The sequence below is a fragment of the Cricetulus griseus genome, chromosome 4 (genome assembly GCF_003668045.3).
Source record: "Cricetulus griseus strain 17A/GY chromosome 4, alternate assembly CriGri-PICRH-1.0, whole genome shotgun sequence".
NCBI classification, from domain to species: Eukaryota; Metazoa; Chordata; class Mammalia; order Rodentia; family Cricetidae; genus Cricetulus; species Cricetulus griseus.
In genome coordinates, this window is record NC_048597.1 from 143,829,846 (window position 1) to 143,845,871 (window position 16,026).

Sequence of the window (16,026 nt, forward strand, 5' to 3'; positions counted from 1 at the left end):
TAGACAGAAGCTGTTGATTCGACTCCAGTTGGCCAACTAACCTTCAGTCATTTGCTAAATGATTTACTGTTGACAGTGACCACAGACACATTGGTGTCCAGTGTGTCTCATGATACTAGCTCTGGGCAAAGACTTTCCTGTCATGAGCACTTGCTTTCGTTTTACCTTTTAGCACTCAGTACCAGAGGCTTTGCTTTAATTTCTGTTTGTAATGGCTCTCTCTCTCTCTCTCTCTCTCTCTCTCTCTCTCTCTCTCTCTCTCTCTCTGTCTTTCAGGTAAATCACTTATCAAAGAGGCATCCAGACATGAAGATAGAAGAGGTGCCTGAGTTAACCCTTCCCATCATAAAACCCAACCGTGATTACTTCTGTCAGTATTGTGATAAGGTAAAAGTTTATAAAACCTTCCTCCTGGCTGGGCTGCTATAGTGGGAACATGGCATGGAGGGATGCCTATTGGGGGTTTTCATTTAGACAGAAGAGACTGAAAGGCAAGCTCCTTGTAAGCCAAGGGCTGGGGAAATGACTCTGGGCTTAAGAGGAAGCACACACTACTATTGGCAAGGATTCTGTTCCTGATGTCCACATTGGGCAGTCAATCTCTTGCAACTCCAGGGGATCTGATGCCCTCTCCTGTCTTCCATGGACACTGTACAAATATGGTGCGCGCACACACACACACACACACACACACACACACACACACACACACACACGTATACATGCACTTAAAACAAAATAATATTTTAGAGGCTGAAGAGATGGTTAAGTGGTTGAGAGCATTTGCTGTTCTCCCAGAGTACATGAGTTTAATTCACAACACCCACATCCTCACATCAGGTGATTTACAACTACCAGTAACTCCAGTTCCAGGGGATCTGATGCCCCTTCTGGACTCTGCAGGCACATGAGCTTATACGTGCACATACACAGGTATACACATGTACACATAACTTTTTTAAGAAAAATTTTAATTAAAAAATTAAATGTAAGCCATCTTTTTTTCTGAGGAATTCACTGACTGTTTTCTTATTATCCTTTCTGTCTGTGACTGTGATACTTATTACCAAGAGCCAAGAATTTGAACTCATTTGAAGTTTCCCAGCTGTAAAACAGTCTGTCAGCTTGTAAGATATGTGGTGGATTGGGGTTCCTAGGATGTTGAATGGGTAGTGAAAAGGTTTGTGATGGAATTCTCTTCTTGTACTGTTGCAGTTACACAAAAAGACAAAGCTTCTGGGTGTGGTAGTTATCTTTTAAACTTTTGATAAAGAGTATTTTTGGGCTGGAGAGATGGCTCAGTAGTTAAGAGCACCGGCTGCTCTTCCAGAAGTCCTGAGTTCAATTCCCAACAACCACATGGTGGCTCACAGCCATCCGTTATGAGATCTGGTGCCCTCTTCTGGTGTGCAGATATACCTGGAAGCACAATGTTGTATACATAATAAATAAAATCTTTGAGAAAAGCTGGACATTGGTGGTGCACACCTTTAGAGCACACTCAAAAACAACAAACAAAATAAAACAAAAGAAACTAAAAAAAGAGTATTTTTATAGTTATTATCTTAGATTTATACAGAAAATTCAAGGAAATTGCCTAACCTATCTATATTAGATTCTCTTTATTCTAAAATATCATACTCATATCCATTTAGCCCTGGGTTTTTTTTTAGGATAGGGTCTTGCTGTATAGCTCGGGCTGGCCTTGACATTGCAGTCCTTTTGCCTTTGCCTCTTGAGAGCTGGGATTATAGGTGTGGGTCATCATACCCAGAAGCCCTTCTTAGTTTTTCTCTCTCTCTCTGAAGATTTATTTATTATGGATACAGTGTTCTGTTTGTATGCCTGCACACCAGAAGAAGGCACCAGATCTCATTACAAATGGTTGTCACCCATCATGTGGTTGCTGGAATTGAACTCATGACAACTAGTCATGAGTTCATTGACATTGAAGAGCAACCAGTGCTCTTAACCTCTGAGCCATCTTTCCAGCCCACCCTTCTTATTCTAAGAGAGGATTTCACTCTACTTCACACTAGCCTTAGACTCATGCAGTAGTCCAAGATGACATTCAACTAGAATTTTCCTTTTGCAGTCTCTAAAGAGTTGAGATTATGGACATATACCTTAGCCTGTTTGTATGTTTTGTTTGGGGCTATATCAATACATTTTTCTCCTTTCCTTAGATTGAAATTTCTTATTTTGCTAAGCAAGAAAGTGGAACTGTACATTGCTTTTATGGCCAAATATTTAAACTGCAGGTTTATAAGAGTGCCAGCAAGCGCAAAGCCCATATTCTGAAGAACCATCCAGGAGCTGAACTCCCACCTAGCATTCGGAAACTTCGTCCTGCTGGCCCTGGAGAGCCCGACCCTATGCTGAGCACCCACACGCAGCTGACTGGCACCATCGCCACCCCTCCTGTCTGCTGCCCACACTGCTCCAAGCAGTATAGCAGCAAGGTATGGCACTGGTTCTGGCCAAGTATGACATCAGAACCCTTATACTAGCAGTGTTCTAGTCAATAGGCTTCTCATCCAGGTGTTGTCTTGCATGGCTGCTGCTGAATTGGTAGTCTTTGGGTCCCTACATAAGCAGGGACCACAGCAAAAATGGGAAGGGAATGTTGTAGACTCCTCCAAATTACTATTTCCTAGTCTTGAGCACTCAGCTGCTTCCTTTACCTTGGCCTGCTCAGGGCCTTATATTCGAGTGTTCTTGCCTCACAGTTTACAGGCCCAGCCTGTGGAAATACTATTCAGGAACTGAAATGATTCTTGAAAAGGGGGGTCACTTCTGTGGGTCAAGAGTAACTGATTGCTCAGCCATTCGTGGGGATTAGGAACAAGCGTGAGGTTTTTGGATGCTGCTTGATGGTATAGAATCATGCAAGTTTTTATTTCTCCTCTTTCTCCTCCTCCTCTCTTCTCTACCATACAATACTCTTGTATGGCTTTTGACAGTGTGATTGCTTCCCAAATGTTAATGCTGCTTTGATTTTTTTAAAAATTATTATTGAATTTAGGAGATAGGATTTCTCTGTATTTCTCTGATTGATCTCAAACTTCTGGGCTCAAGTGATTCTTTTTCTGCCTTAACTTCCCAAGGAGATGAACCTTATGTGCACAAGCCATTGTGCCTGGCAAAACAAACAAACAAACAAACAAATAGATAACATTTTAAAGGCATCAGATGAGATACTTTAAGAACCGTTGGGGGACTTGCATATGAGAAAGTGGCTAATTCTGATCATTGTCCTTTTTGCTTTGTTTTGAGACAAGTTCTTGCTATCTATCCCAGGCTGGCTTTAACTTATTCTTTTCTTGTTTTAGCTGCAGTTATTGTTTATTTTTTCTTCATTTTCCAGACCAAGATGGTCCAACACATTAGAAAGAAACATCCAGAGTTTGCCCAACTCCCCAACACCATCCACACACCACTGACGACAGCCGTGATCAGCGCCACCCCAGCTGTCTTAACCACAGATAGTGCCACTGGAGAGACTGTGGTGGTAAGTGGGTGACTAGGAAGAATGCTGTATTCCTTTCTGTGCTCACCCTCTCTTTAAACACTAAAGCCATGCCAATCATTTTACTAATTGATGCAGGTAGGGCCACTTGCCCTCAGCCCAATACTAATGGCATCATGCGTATGCTTGGGTCTTCTTGCCAGTACTTTCCAAATCTCTCTGCCAAAGGAGGAGCAGGACACTTTTTTTTTTTTCATTAAGCTTTATGTGTTTATCCTTTTTATTTGAATTAGAAACAAGATTTTTTGTTTATATCTATTTATCTATCTATACATACACATATGTATATGTGTGTGTATAACTTTTTTTGAATATTATTTTTTTTATTAGTTCAAATTAGGAAGAAGCTTGTTTCACATATCAATCCCTTTTCCCTCTCTATCCCCTTACTCCACCCCTCCTCCCCCACACCTGACCTACCCCCCACCCGACCCACCCTCCACTCCCCAGGCAGGGTAGGGCCCTCAACGGGGCCTCCCCAAAGTCCACCATATCATCCTGGGTTGGGCCTAAGCCCTTCCCCATGTGTCCAGGCCAAGAGTGCATCCTTTCATGTGGGATGGGCTCTCAAAGTCTTTTCTTACACCAGGGAAAAATACTAATCCACTACTAGGGGCCCCTTAGAGTGCGGAGGCCTCTTCATTGACATCCATGTTCAGGGGTCTGGATCAGTCCTGTACTGGCCTCCCAGACAGCAGTCTGGGGTGGAGCAGGACACTTTTAATGCTTTCCTTCACGGTGATAATGTCAGAAGCTCCAGATCAGGTCCACTGGGCCAGGGTCAGGCTCTCAGGCCAGTTTGTATTTCCATGATGCAACCCAAACATAATTGTTGTAGGATTTAAGAACACTGAAATTGCTACACTGTTGTTACTAATATGTTGTGATTTTTTTTTTTCTAGACAACAGACCTGCTAACTCAAGCAATGACAGAACTGTCCCAGACCTTGACAACGGATTACCGAACACCTCAGGGGGACTACCAGAGGATTCAGTATATTCCTGTGTCTCAGTCGGCATCTGGTCTGCAGCAACCTCAGCACATACAGCTTCAAGTGGTGCAGGTGGCCCCGGTACTGTGACATTCATTTCTGTTTATCTTTGTGAATGCCATATTGCTACAGTAGCAGGAGTCAACAAAAGCATTGTTGACTCCATGTGAGGTGCAGCTACATACAAGTGCTGGGTTTGAGGAATTATAATACCATCTCCACTGTCTTCTTCCTTCTGCCCCTCATGATGGCTCTGGACTCAGAAGAGTCAGAGGTTTCTACTGTAGTCAGAAGGTCTCAGCTCCTGCATATACGACCAGGTATAACTCTAATGACATCTCTTACAGAAATAGGTATCACTAGAGTATCCTGTCCCCTAGTATCCTGGCTGACTATTTCATAATGAGCTAGTTTGAGAAATACCTATGTGGACATTGAGTAATTTATTCCAGTGAGAGGTTTGGGGGAGTAATTTTGATTCAGTTTTCGTATCAGTCAGCTCCTTTAGTATCTATTATTTTTGTTATATATTAAAATATTCCATCTGGTACTTGTGGAGGTCAGAATAGGGTGTTAGATCATCTGGAGCTGGAGTTACAGGTGGTTGTGAGGTGTAGATGCTGGGAACCGAACCTAGGTCCTCTGGAAGAGCAACAAGTACTCTTACTGAACCACCTCTCCAGCTCTAGTCAGCTCCTTTTGTAATAGATCTGTGACTGTGTTCCTCTACTAGACAATGACTAACTCACTTTCGCTCACTGGGGACCAAAAGAAGTATGTCTTTAGTTATGCTGTGAGGAAATAGACTTAAGACATAAGTGAACATTGTCATTTTCAAACAATTAGGCTCAAAAATTTGAAACCAATATAGTTTTAAATGTTTGAAAGTTGGTAGTTATCATTGTAACCCTGTCATCCACAATTCCTTACTTGATTTATTTATTTTAGGTTTTTTGTTTTGTTTTGAAACAGGGTCTCACTGATGTAGCTTTGTCTGGTTTTGAGCTCGATAATAGACCAGGCTGGTCTCAAACTCACAGAGATCCACCTGCCTCTCTCCTGAGTGCTATATTAAAGACATACACCACCACACCCAGACTTTGATTTATTGTTTTGAAGACAGGGTCTTACTCCATAGCCCCAGTTGACCTCAAACTCAAAACCTCTCCAGTTTTGCCTCCCAGGTGAATTTTTTCTCTGGGAGATCTCTTTTAACTTCAATTAGTATGTATTTAGTTTGGAATCATTCTCTTTCCCTCCAGGCCACTTCTCCACACCAGTCTCAGCAGTCCACAGTAGATGTTGGCCAGCTGCATGATCCTCAGACCTACACGCAGCATGCCATCCAGGTGCAACATATCCAGGTCACAGAGCCCACTGCTGCAGCTCCATCATCATCCCAGGTATATTCTCCATAGATGATGCAGAGAGTTAAGATGGTATCAGGGACCATCAGATTAATAGCAGTGAACTAATTATCCTTGGCCATTGAGATGATGTCACTATATCTGTATTTATCAGTTTTACTGTTGCTCTTTTTATGTTGTTATTGCAAACATTCTTGTATTAAGTTCCTGGCTTCCCAGGGGAGCTCTGTGGTACATGATCCTAAAATCAGAACAAAACACCAGCCTTTCCATTCTACAGCAGTAGGTCAATTGCTTCTGTGACTTGGGCAGTGATTATGGAATAAGGTTGAGCCTGTCACTTGGAGGTAGAGAGAGGTATGGAAATTCAGGGGAGGGAGCAAAGTTACCTAAGTATCAACGACACATTTGTCCTTTAGTTTGAAGGAAGACTGCCTGTTTAGCATGACATTGGGGGAAGGCATTATGTTCTAAATAACTTTGAATACAGAAAGAGATGGGAAATTCATAGAAAACTGTTATTCTGTTCAGGAGCAGGAAGTGACATTTGGAAGAGTAGGAAAGTAGTTAGGAGTAGAGTACAGAGGGCCTTGAATGGCAGATAGTGGAGTGTGAACTTGTCATGGAATGGGAAATGGCTTTTCTAGCAGATGGCTGGTGTGTGCCTGTGCTTAGTCAAGTTAGCTCAATGGAAACCATGACTTCTGGGCTGTGTTTCCATACACAAATGGTTGCCTTTGTGACTGGGCAAGTCATTTCACCTTTTTTGGCTTAAGCTTAGCTAATGTAAGCAATTATATACTTCCACTCATTTGCCTTCCTGGCAGTTTTATTGAAATTAATAGTTTTAATATCTTTGTAGATTACCCTTTGAAAACAATATAGTGTTTCAGAGCTATGATTGCTTTTAATTAATTTTACTCTTATTTAAAATATTACTTCTGAGTCTTAAGTCTACTGGGATTTCACCATTTCCTTCTTTTGTTTTCTGTTTCTCCCTAGGTAGCTGGGCAGCCACTGAGCCCCTCCACTCAGCAAGCACAGCAGGGGCTCAGCCCCTCCCACATCCAAGGCAGTTCTTCCACACAAGGGCAGACTCTCCAGCAGCAGCAGAATTCCTCTGTACAACACACATACCTCCCTAATGCTTGGAACTCCTTCCGTGGTTACTGTAAGAATAACGGGACAGCCCATGGGTGGGGAAATCTCTGGCCGTATGTCTTAATTTCATCAGCGTTGTAGTAGGTTTTAGATTGACGTATCAGTGCTCATTTTCAGTTCTCTATGGTATATGTATTTGAATGAATTTCATAGCAAAACTCAGATCAGTGTTTTGATCCAGAATGCCAGTCTCATATTTTCAGAGATGTTACATGTTACTGGAAGCTGTGAAGAGGTGACTTAAGATATAGAATACGCCAGGCATTGGTGGCTCTTGCCTTTAATCCCAGCACCTGGGAGGCAGAGGCAGGTGGATCTCTGTGAGTTTGAGGCCAGCCTGATCTACAGAGCAAGTTCCAGGACAACCTCCAAAGCAATACAGAGAAAAACCCAAATAAATAAATAAATAAATAAATAAATAAATAAATAAATAAATAAATAAAATACATAAATAAAATACATGGATAGGGGTTATATTTATGGTAATGATTCATCCCTTTTACCAATACTTTTTTTTGATATTGGGAATCAAAACCAGGGGCTCATTGAATGCCTATTTATGTACTAATCACTATACTTGACCCTAGGTATATGTGTCTTAATTACTTTCTCTCTCTCTCTCTCTCTCTCTCTCTCTCTCTCTCTCTCTCTTTTATTTTTTATTTTTTATTTTTTTTGTTTCTTGTTTTTTGAGACAGGGTTTCTCTGTGGCTTTGGAGGCTGTCCTGGAACTAGCTCTTGTAGACCAGGCTGGTCTCGAACTCACAGAGATCCACTTGCCTCTGCCTTCTGAGTGCTGGGATTAAAGGCATGCGCCACCAACACCCAGCTCATCTTAATTACTTTTCTATGTCATGAAAAAGCACCATGACCAAGACAACTTTTATAAGAAGGTGTTTAATTTGGGTCTTACAGTTCCAGAGAGTTAAAGTCCATGATTGTCATGGTGGGGAGCGTGGCAGTAGGCAGGCATCCTGCTGGAGCAGTAGCTGAGAGCGAGTATGTTGAAACACAGCCATTAGGCAGAAATAGCGAACTGGGAATGGCATGGGCTTCTGAAATCCCAAAGCCCATCCCCTGTGATACATCTCCTCCAACAAGGACACACCTCCTAATGCTTCCCAAACAGCTCCACCAACTGGGGACCAAGTATTCAAATCTGGGAGCCTATCAGGGCCATTCTCATTCAAACCACCACAATATATAAAGATTAATATTGACAGTAATAGTAATAACCTCATACTGCTTCTTCATTCAGATCTTCTTGTGTAGCAGGAATGATTCTAACCTAGGTATATCAGTGTCTGTACATGCAATAACTTGTCCAAGAGACATACTAGTCAACAGTAGATAAATCCAAGAATTCTGGCTCCAGAGCTTACATGCTAAAGTACCTTACTATATTGCCTCTCCTAAACGCTTTGAGATTATCGTATAGCAGAGACTTTGATATATATGAGTAGTATGTTCTGGAATCCTGAGGTTCATCCTCTGGAAGCACAAAAAGGTTGGTTGTCAGTAGTGAGAGTTGATGACTTCTTGGTTGAACATGAACAAACTTCTATTCACCCCAGATAGGGCATCAACAACAACTCAAAGAAATGATTCTACTCACTAACTCAGGTCTAGGTTAGTGAACTCGTGAGTTTACTGGGATTATCTGCAGGAGGATGGATGGGTAAGTGGTTACTTATAGGTGACTCAGAAGCAGCTCCCATCACCAAAATGCCCATTTCAGCATGGGTGATGACTCAAAAAAGCTGCATCCCTGGAGCTGGCTACCCAATTTGTAGTCAGCTCTGTTGGAGAGAGTCTCTCCCCAGCAATCTTCACTGCTTTTATAACTCAGAGGAGAGGCCTGCTGAACTTGTAGCCACTGTACTCCGGAAGCCCTATGCATTTTTTCCTTGGCTTTCTAAGTCTGTGAGTCTCCCTTGGCTGCGTAACACATAGGCCTTTGACCAGCTCTTATATTCTTTCTGCCCCCTTTCCACCATGTTTCCCGAGTCATGGAGATGCCTGATTATTTTCTTTCATTAATGATTGACCTATTGAGTCACTATAACACACCAATGATCTTAAAAGTTTGACCAGTAAGAATTCTCTGCAGTAAGCACTAGCCTCTGCAAAAACAGAGGCATAAACAGATGTTGAGAAAGCAGTTTGACAGACAGACTCATCACATCTGTTTATACAGTTACTTCCCCACTGGAGTCTATGACCTCCCCAGTCACAAATTTGGTCCTGGCTTACCGTATCAGGCAAAAGTGGGGACCAGGACCCCATTCTAGCCTGCTGTGCCTGCCATGGAACTGGCTTTCTAGTTCTGACAAGCCAGCTCTGTGGCTGCTGCCTCTGCGTTGGCCATATCTGGCTGATGAAATGGTCATGAGGCTAAGTGGATAATCTCTACACGCAGCGTACTTTCTTTCGGGGAACAATCTGTGTAGCATATTTTACTTAGATAACTGGTTTCACTTTTTTTTTTTTTAATTTAAATCATTATGTCTTCTGTGAACCATTGCTCTGGCTTTAAAGCCTTCCAGACTCAATAACTAGCATTTGACTTACTGTCAACTATCCCCCTAGGAATGCCACAAATCTTTCTGTATTTGCATTTGAGTGACTCAACAGGCTTCTTTGTCTACTTTGTTCTTCTCTCATCCCCTCTTGATTGCTTTTGTACTTTACAAACTGATGGGTCTACTGGACCTTACAGATCTGCCAGAGCCTCTCCCTTCTTCATCAATATCATACCTTGTTATGGGACACAACAAAGCCACTAAAATTGTCTACCAGTCCCAAAGTTCATGCTGAAATAGCGTCGTAACTCTGGTGAACATAATACAGGGTGGACCATGAACTGAGGATCAAGCTCTACCTCTCTCATACTCAATTTCGTTAGTAATAACTGCCCTTGCATTATTGTCCTCTGGTTCCTGATGTTGATGGGAACCCCAAACAGTGATGACCTAGTGTTTCTGATGGCTTGTACGAGCCAGTCTATGAGACACCTATTTCCTTAGTCCGCCTTAGATTATATAGCCTTTGTTTCAAAGAAGAATGGACAGTCTTATTTCTTAGTTTTTCTGCTTCTGTAGCACTCAGACTGATCCCATCTGTCCCCACACCCCACAGTTCCATGAGCCAGACTAAGATGGGTTATTTCATTCCTTATTTAAAAGTCTTTCCCAGTCAAGCAATTCAGAGGCAGAGTAATTCTTGGTCATTGTAGTTTCCTGTATGGGCTATTATGAAGTCCACCAATCCACATGCTGAGTCTTAGATTTTCTCTTCCTCTGTATTAAAGGTCAGTCCTAAGGGCTTTTCTATTGCTTCTACTCCTTTTCTTCCTTTTTGCTGACTAATTCTTCCCACATGTTCCAAGTTTTTGGATTCTCTTCCCCATGCATCTCATCAGCTGTAAAATATGGCAAGCCAGTACCTACCATCCTCCCCTCTTCCCATTTTCCCCACAAAATCAGAGGTGAATGCTGAGGGTAGCATCCACATGTTTTTTTGTTTTTTGTTTTATCCCCACTGTAATTCTGCTCTTACATGGGAAAGTTCCTTCTGGGCAGACAGCTCAGCCTCAGCTGCACGAAGCATCTTATTGCCCAGAGCAAAGACCTACAACAGCTATCACAGCCTGTTTATTCTCTTATCTCAAACATGTTACTTTCAGGGACTGAAACATATTCTCTTCTATATCAGCTCTTGGGGAGGGACATTCCTGTTCTTATGTGGTAGACCTCATTTAACATCAAGATATGATACTTCATACCTTATAGAGGAAGATGGCCATCCTGGGATCTGCTCTCCCCTCATCCCCACTCTCAAACAGCTAGGCTTTGGCTGTTTGTCATCTACTTCTGAAAGCATGCAGTTGTCATTATAGCGAAGAGGCACATCATCCCATATGTCATGGGGAAAGGTAGCCATATTGAGATTGCTCCCACAGATGTACAGCCCTCACTTGGATTGGCTTCAGTCACACATCTCACCAACTATTGTGATATAGCCACTCTTCTCAGCTCATCTTTGGTTCTGTCAATCCCTGTTCACCTGCCAGTTATGTTGTGTTCCTGGAGAAAAGTGAAGACATGCCTATTAATCCCAGATAGGGAGCTAACAGACAGAAAGTATTCCACCCAAGTCTAGTTTGGTGAACCCATGAATATCCTGGGCTTGCCTAGAGGAGCATGGATGAAGGGTTATATATAGGGAACACAGGTTACTCAAAGATGGCATAGCAGCAGCTTCATCACTCCAGAGCCATCCCCAGAATGGATAGTGACTCATGAGAGCAGGATCTTTGGAGCTCCTGGACTAATTTTCAGTTAGTTCCATGGAGGACCTATTCTCCAGCAGTTTGGAGGTCTTGTGAGTCTTGTAACTTCTAAGCTTCCAGGACCTGTTGAATTTCTTGGACTTCCTGAGCCCAGTATGATTCCTTGGCTCCTTCTCCTTATAATCGTGAGCCCCCCTTTTTTCTCCCTGGAAGATATAGCTATATAACAGTTGGCATGAGAGCCTTGGGTATCAGTTGGCAGCTATGAGAGTTTTATCACTGCAGGTGGGGAAGGATCAGGAACTCAGGTGACAGACACCAGCAGTAGCAAGCAGGAGAACTAGAGACCAACAGAGAAAGGAAAGCTGATCTTTTAGGCAGGGTCTTACTATGTAGCCCTGGAACTTGCTATGTAGACCAGACAGGCCTTGAACTCAGAGGTCTGCCTGCCTCTGCCTGCCAAGTTCTGGGATTACAGCCATGCACTAACACATTTTGATCTTCTATTATTGGTTCCTTGGTGGGGATAGGGGGGTGGAAAGGGGGTGGGGGGTGGGGAGGTGGAAGGGTTGGGGTGAGTGGATGCTGTCTTTGTTCTGATTATCCTTGTCTATGTTTTGTAGATTGGCTGGAAATCAAGAGCAAGCTCTGCTGTTTAGTTATGTTTCCAATCTTTTCAGTGAAATATTGGTGATTGCAGTGAGAACTAATTCTAGTTTCTGTCAGGAAAAGACATTTACTCATAGTAATGCCAGTAGAACCTGGCAGATAAGACTGATATTTATACTAATTTAAGAAAAGTGAAATTATATATATATATATATATATATATATATATATATATATTAATCATATCACAAATTAGCATTCTAATTTGAAAAAGAATATTCTGGAACTGAAATGATTGTTAGGAAAAGATTCCAGAATTATGCACAGTATATGAACCCTTTGTACCCTCTATTTGCCTTCACCAGTTCCCAAGTCCTGCTTAGTCTTGCCCTATCTTTCTCCCCAACCCTCAACTAGGTAATTTACCCATTACATCCTTTTGCTCTGAACATTTTAGTATGTATCTAAAATGAAATGACTGAGCATGGTGGCACATACCAGTAACTGAGAACTTGGAAGGTGGAGGAGGGAACTCAGGAATTCAAGGTCATTCTCCCCTATATAACAAGTTTGAGGACGACCTGGGCTACTTGAGACCTTGTCTCCAAGAACCGGAGAGGAGGCTGGGGAAATGTCTCAGTGGGTGAGAGTACTTGCTACACAAGTATGAGGATCTAAGATCAAATTCTAAGTCTCAAATAAAAGCTGGGCATGGCTGCTCATGCCTGTAACCCCAGTTGGGGGGTAGATGGATACAGGAGGATTCCTGGAGCACACTAATCAGTGGCCTAGTGAAAAGGGAGAGTTTCAAGTTCAGTGAAAGACCCTGTCATAATTCAGGAGATACAGCTGAAACAGGCAGATACTTGATATCTTCTTCTAGTCTCCACATATACATGCACGTAACACACACACACACACACACACACACACACACACACACACACACACACAGACACCATCACCACCACCACCAAAAGAAAATAAATGAAAAAAAAAGAAAACACAAAAAAAACTCTTTTTTTGTGTGTGCGTTTTGTGGTATACAATGCCTTGCATATGCTAAATACGTGCTATATTAGTGAGCTACATCCCTATTCCAGAACTTTAAAAAAAATATTTTTACGATATTTCTATTTTTCAGCCTAAAAAATAAATGGAAATAATTCTTTCTAATTTCTTTGATTGCCTGAGAAAGGTTTTTTGGTTTGTTTGTGTTTCCCAAGACAGGGTTTCTTTCTTGTTTGTTTGAATTTTTTTATTATAATTTTTTATTTATTTTACATACCAACCAAAGTTTTCCCTCCCACTGTCCTCGAAATCCCTCCCCACATCTTTGTACCCCTCCCCCATCCACGCCTCAGAAAGGGTAAGGCCTCCCATGGGAATCAACAAAGCATGGCATATCAAGTTGAGGCAGGACCAACTCTCCCCATTAAGGCTGAGCAAGGCATCCCACCATAGGCAATAGGTCCAAAAAGCCAGCTTATGCACCAGGGACAGATCCTGATCCCACTGCGAGGGGCCCCACAGACCAAGCTACACAACTGTCACCTATGCAAGCTCCCTAACTATTGATCTAAAGTCCATGAGCTTGGGTCAGCTGTCTCTGTGGGTTTCCCTGTCATGATCTTGACCCCCTCCCCCATATAATCCTTCCTCCCTCTCTTCAACTTGACTCCTGGAGCTCAGCACAGTGCTTGACTGTGGATCTCTGCATCTGCTTCTATCAGTTACTAGATGAAGGCTCTATGATAGCAATTAAGGCAGTCACCAATCTAATTATAGGGGAAGGCCAATTTAAAGCACCGTCTCCACTATTGCTAAGTCTTAGCTGACTGGGGTCATCCTTGTGGATTCTTGGTAATTTCTCTGGCACCAGGTTTCTCTCTAACCCTATAATAGTCTCCTGAATCAAGTTATCTGTTTCGTTGCTTTCTCTCTGTCCCTCCCCCAACTTGGCTATCTAGATACCTCATGTTCCCATCTCCCATCCCTTCCTCTCTACTCCCTATCCCTGCCTCAAGTTTACCCAGGAGACCTCATCTATTTCCCTTTCCCAGGGTGATCCATGTGTCCCTCTTATGGTCCCCCTTTTTACCTAGCCTCTCTGGGGCTGTGGATTGTAGTCTGGTTATCCTTTGCTTTACATCTGATGTCCACTTATGAGTGAGTACCTACTGTGTCTTTCTGGGTCTGGGTTACCTCACTCAGAATGATTTTTTTTTCTAGTTCCATCCGTTTGCCTGCAAATTTCATGATGTCATTGATTCTTTTACCGATGAGTAATACTCCATTGTGTAAATGTACCACATTTTCTTTATCCATTCAGCAGTTGAGGGGCATTTAGTTTATTTCCAGGTTCTAAGACAGGGTTTCTTTGTGTAGCCTTGGCTGTCCTGGAACTAGCTCTGTAGACCAGGATAGCCTCAAACTCACAGAGATCCACCTTCTTCTGCCTTCCAAGTGCTGGGATTAAAGGCATGCACCACCACTCCCTGGCCCTGAGAAAGGTTTTTAAATTTCTTGTTGGAATTGGAATCTGAGTAAGGGCCATCCATTGCAGTTGACTACTTCTTTGGAATTTCTATTCCCAAGTCCTTGCTCCCTCCTTGCAGCTAGTGTGTCTGTGTTGAAGAAACTGGTCACATATCCTATAGTTTCTATGCTCTGGATTTCGCTGGTGGCATCATCGTGTTATTGAATTTGTTTGTTTGTTTTTTGTGGTTTTGTTTGTTTGGGATTTTTGGTTTTTTGAGACAGTGTTTCTTTGTGTAGCCTTGGCTGTCCTGGAACTAGCTCTGTAGACCAGGCCTTGAACTCACAGAGTTCTGCCTGCCTCTGCCTCCTGAGTGCTGGGATTAAAGTCGTGCAGCACCGCCGCCTGTCCTGTCGTGTTATTTTTGACATACTTACTTTCATCTGTTTCCGGTAGACTAGCAGCTAAATCTAGAGGCTTAATCAAGTTCAGATTCTTTTCCCCAGGGTACTCAGCTGGTGTTGGAGGTGGGTTGCTTCTCTCCTGTGGTGTTAGGAACCACGAGTGTTTAGTCTGTAGCTTCTTTATTTCATCAGGATTAGCAAAGTTGTAATACTCTTATTGGATTCTGTTATTCCTACTCATTAATTAGGCAGAAATATTTTATAAAGAGAAAAAGAAATTATGCTGGATATGGTAGCACACACCTGTAACCTCAGCCCATAATCTTAGTTCTTGGTATCAGAGAAGCAGGAGGATTGCAAGGCCATCGGGGCTACATGGAAAGACACTGTTGCAAACAAATAAAGGAGAGTTCACCTTTAGTCGAAGAGGCAGAGGATCTCTGTGAGTTTGAAATCAGCCTTATCTACATAAGTATGTGAGGTTGGACAGGGCTACATAGTGAAACCACATCTCAAAACAATGGAAGCAAGACGAGAGAGAGAGAGAGAGAGAGAGAGAGAGAGAGAGAGAGAGAGAGAGAGAGAGAGAGAGAGAGGAAAAATTACCATAATCATAAAATTATTCTAAGGTACAATTTGTATAGGAAAAGCAGGGTAGAATACTTTAAATGCCAGATTCACCACTTACATTTACTGGTTTTCAAAATAATAAGTTAGTTTTCTTGTGTTGTATTAGCCAAGATAACCTCTGTGTGTGTGTGTGTGTGTGTGTGTGTGAGTGTTACTTTGTACTCATGAAGTTTATACATGTAACACACATAACACAATGTGCTTGAACCTCTTACATTTGTTACCCTAATGGATGTCCAGTCTATCTCATCTTTGGTTGTTCACACTGGCACCTGCATCTTTCACACACGACCCTTTCCTGTGCTGAGAAGACACAATGTTCCAAGCTCATCTTCCATCACTGCCCAGAGCTGACATCAATCCATCTCTGAAGCATCTTTCATCCATTTTAGTGGAAAATGTTGTTCAGAGACTACCAACAGGGCACTAGTACTAGCATAAATTTTGTTTATAATTTGTTTCAATAATGCTGATTATTTAGTTGTGATCACTAGGCAGCTGTAGATACATTTGTGTCATGAATTCAAATCTGAGTATAAAAGATAAAAATACTAAGCCAGAAAA

The 16,026-nt window shown here is 42.2% G+C and overlaps 1 protein-coding gene across 4 annotated transcripts in view; it reads left to right on the forward strand.

Moving 5' to 3' along the window:
• Prdm10 (PR/SET domain 10) overlaps positions 1-16,026 on the forward strand; it is a 112,962-nt gene that overhangs the window by 88,001 nt on the left and 8,935 nt on the right. For all 4 annotated transcript variants that reach the window (XM_027411751.2, XM_027411752.2, XM_027411750.2 and 1 more), the window contains exons 15-20: positions 277-387; positions 2,262-2,462; positions 3,368-3,511; positions 4,432-4,602; positions 5,784-5,924; positions 6,891-7,059. In XM_027411751.2, the coding sequence (XP_027267552.1) occupies positions 277-387; positions 2,262-2,462; positions 3,368-3,511; positions 4,432-4,602; positions 5,784-5,924; positions 6,891-7,059 (937 nt within the window). The remainder of the gene's footprint in view (positions 1-276; positions 388-2,261; positions 2,463-3,367; positions 3,512-4,431; positions 4,603-5,783; positions 5,925-6,890; positions 7,060-16,026) is intronic.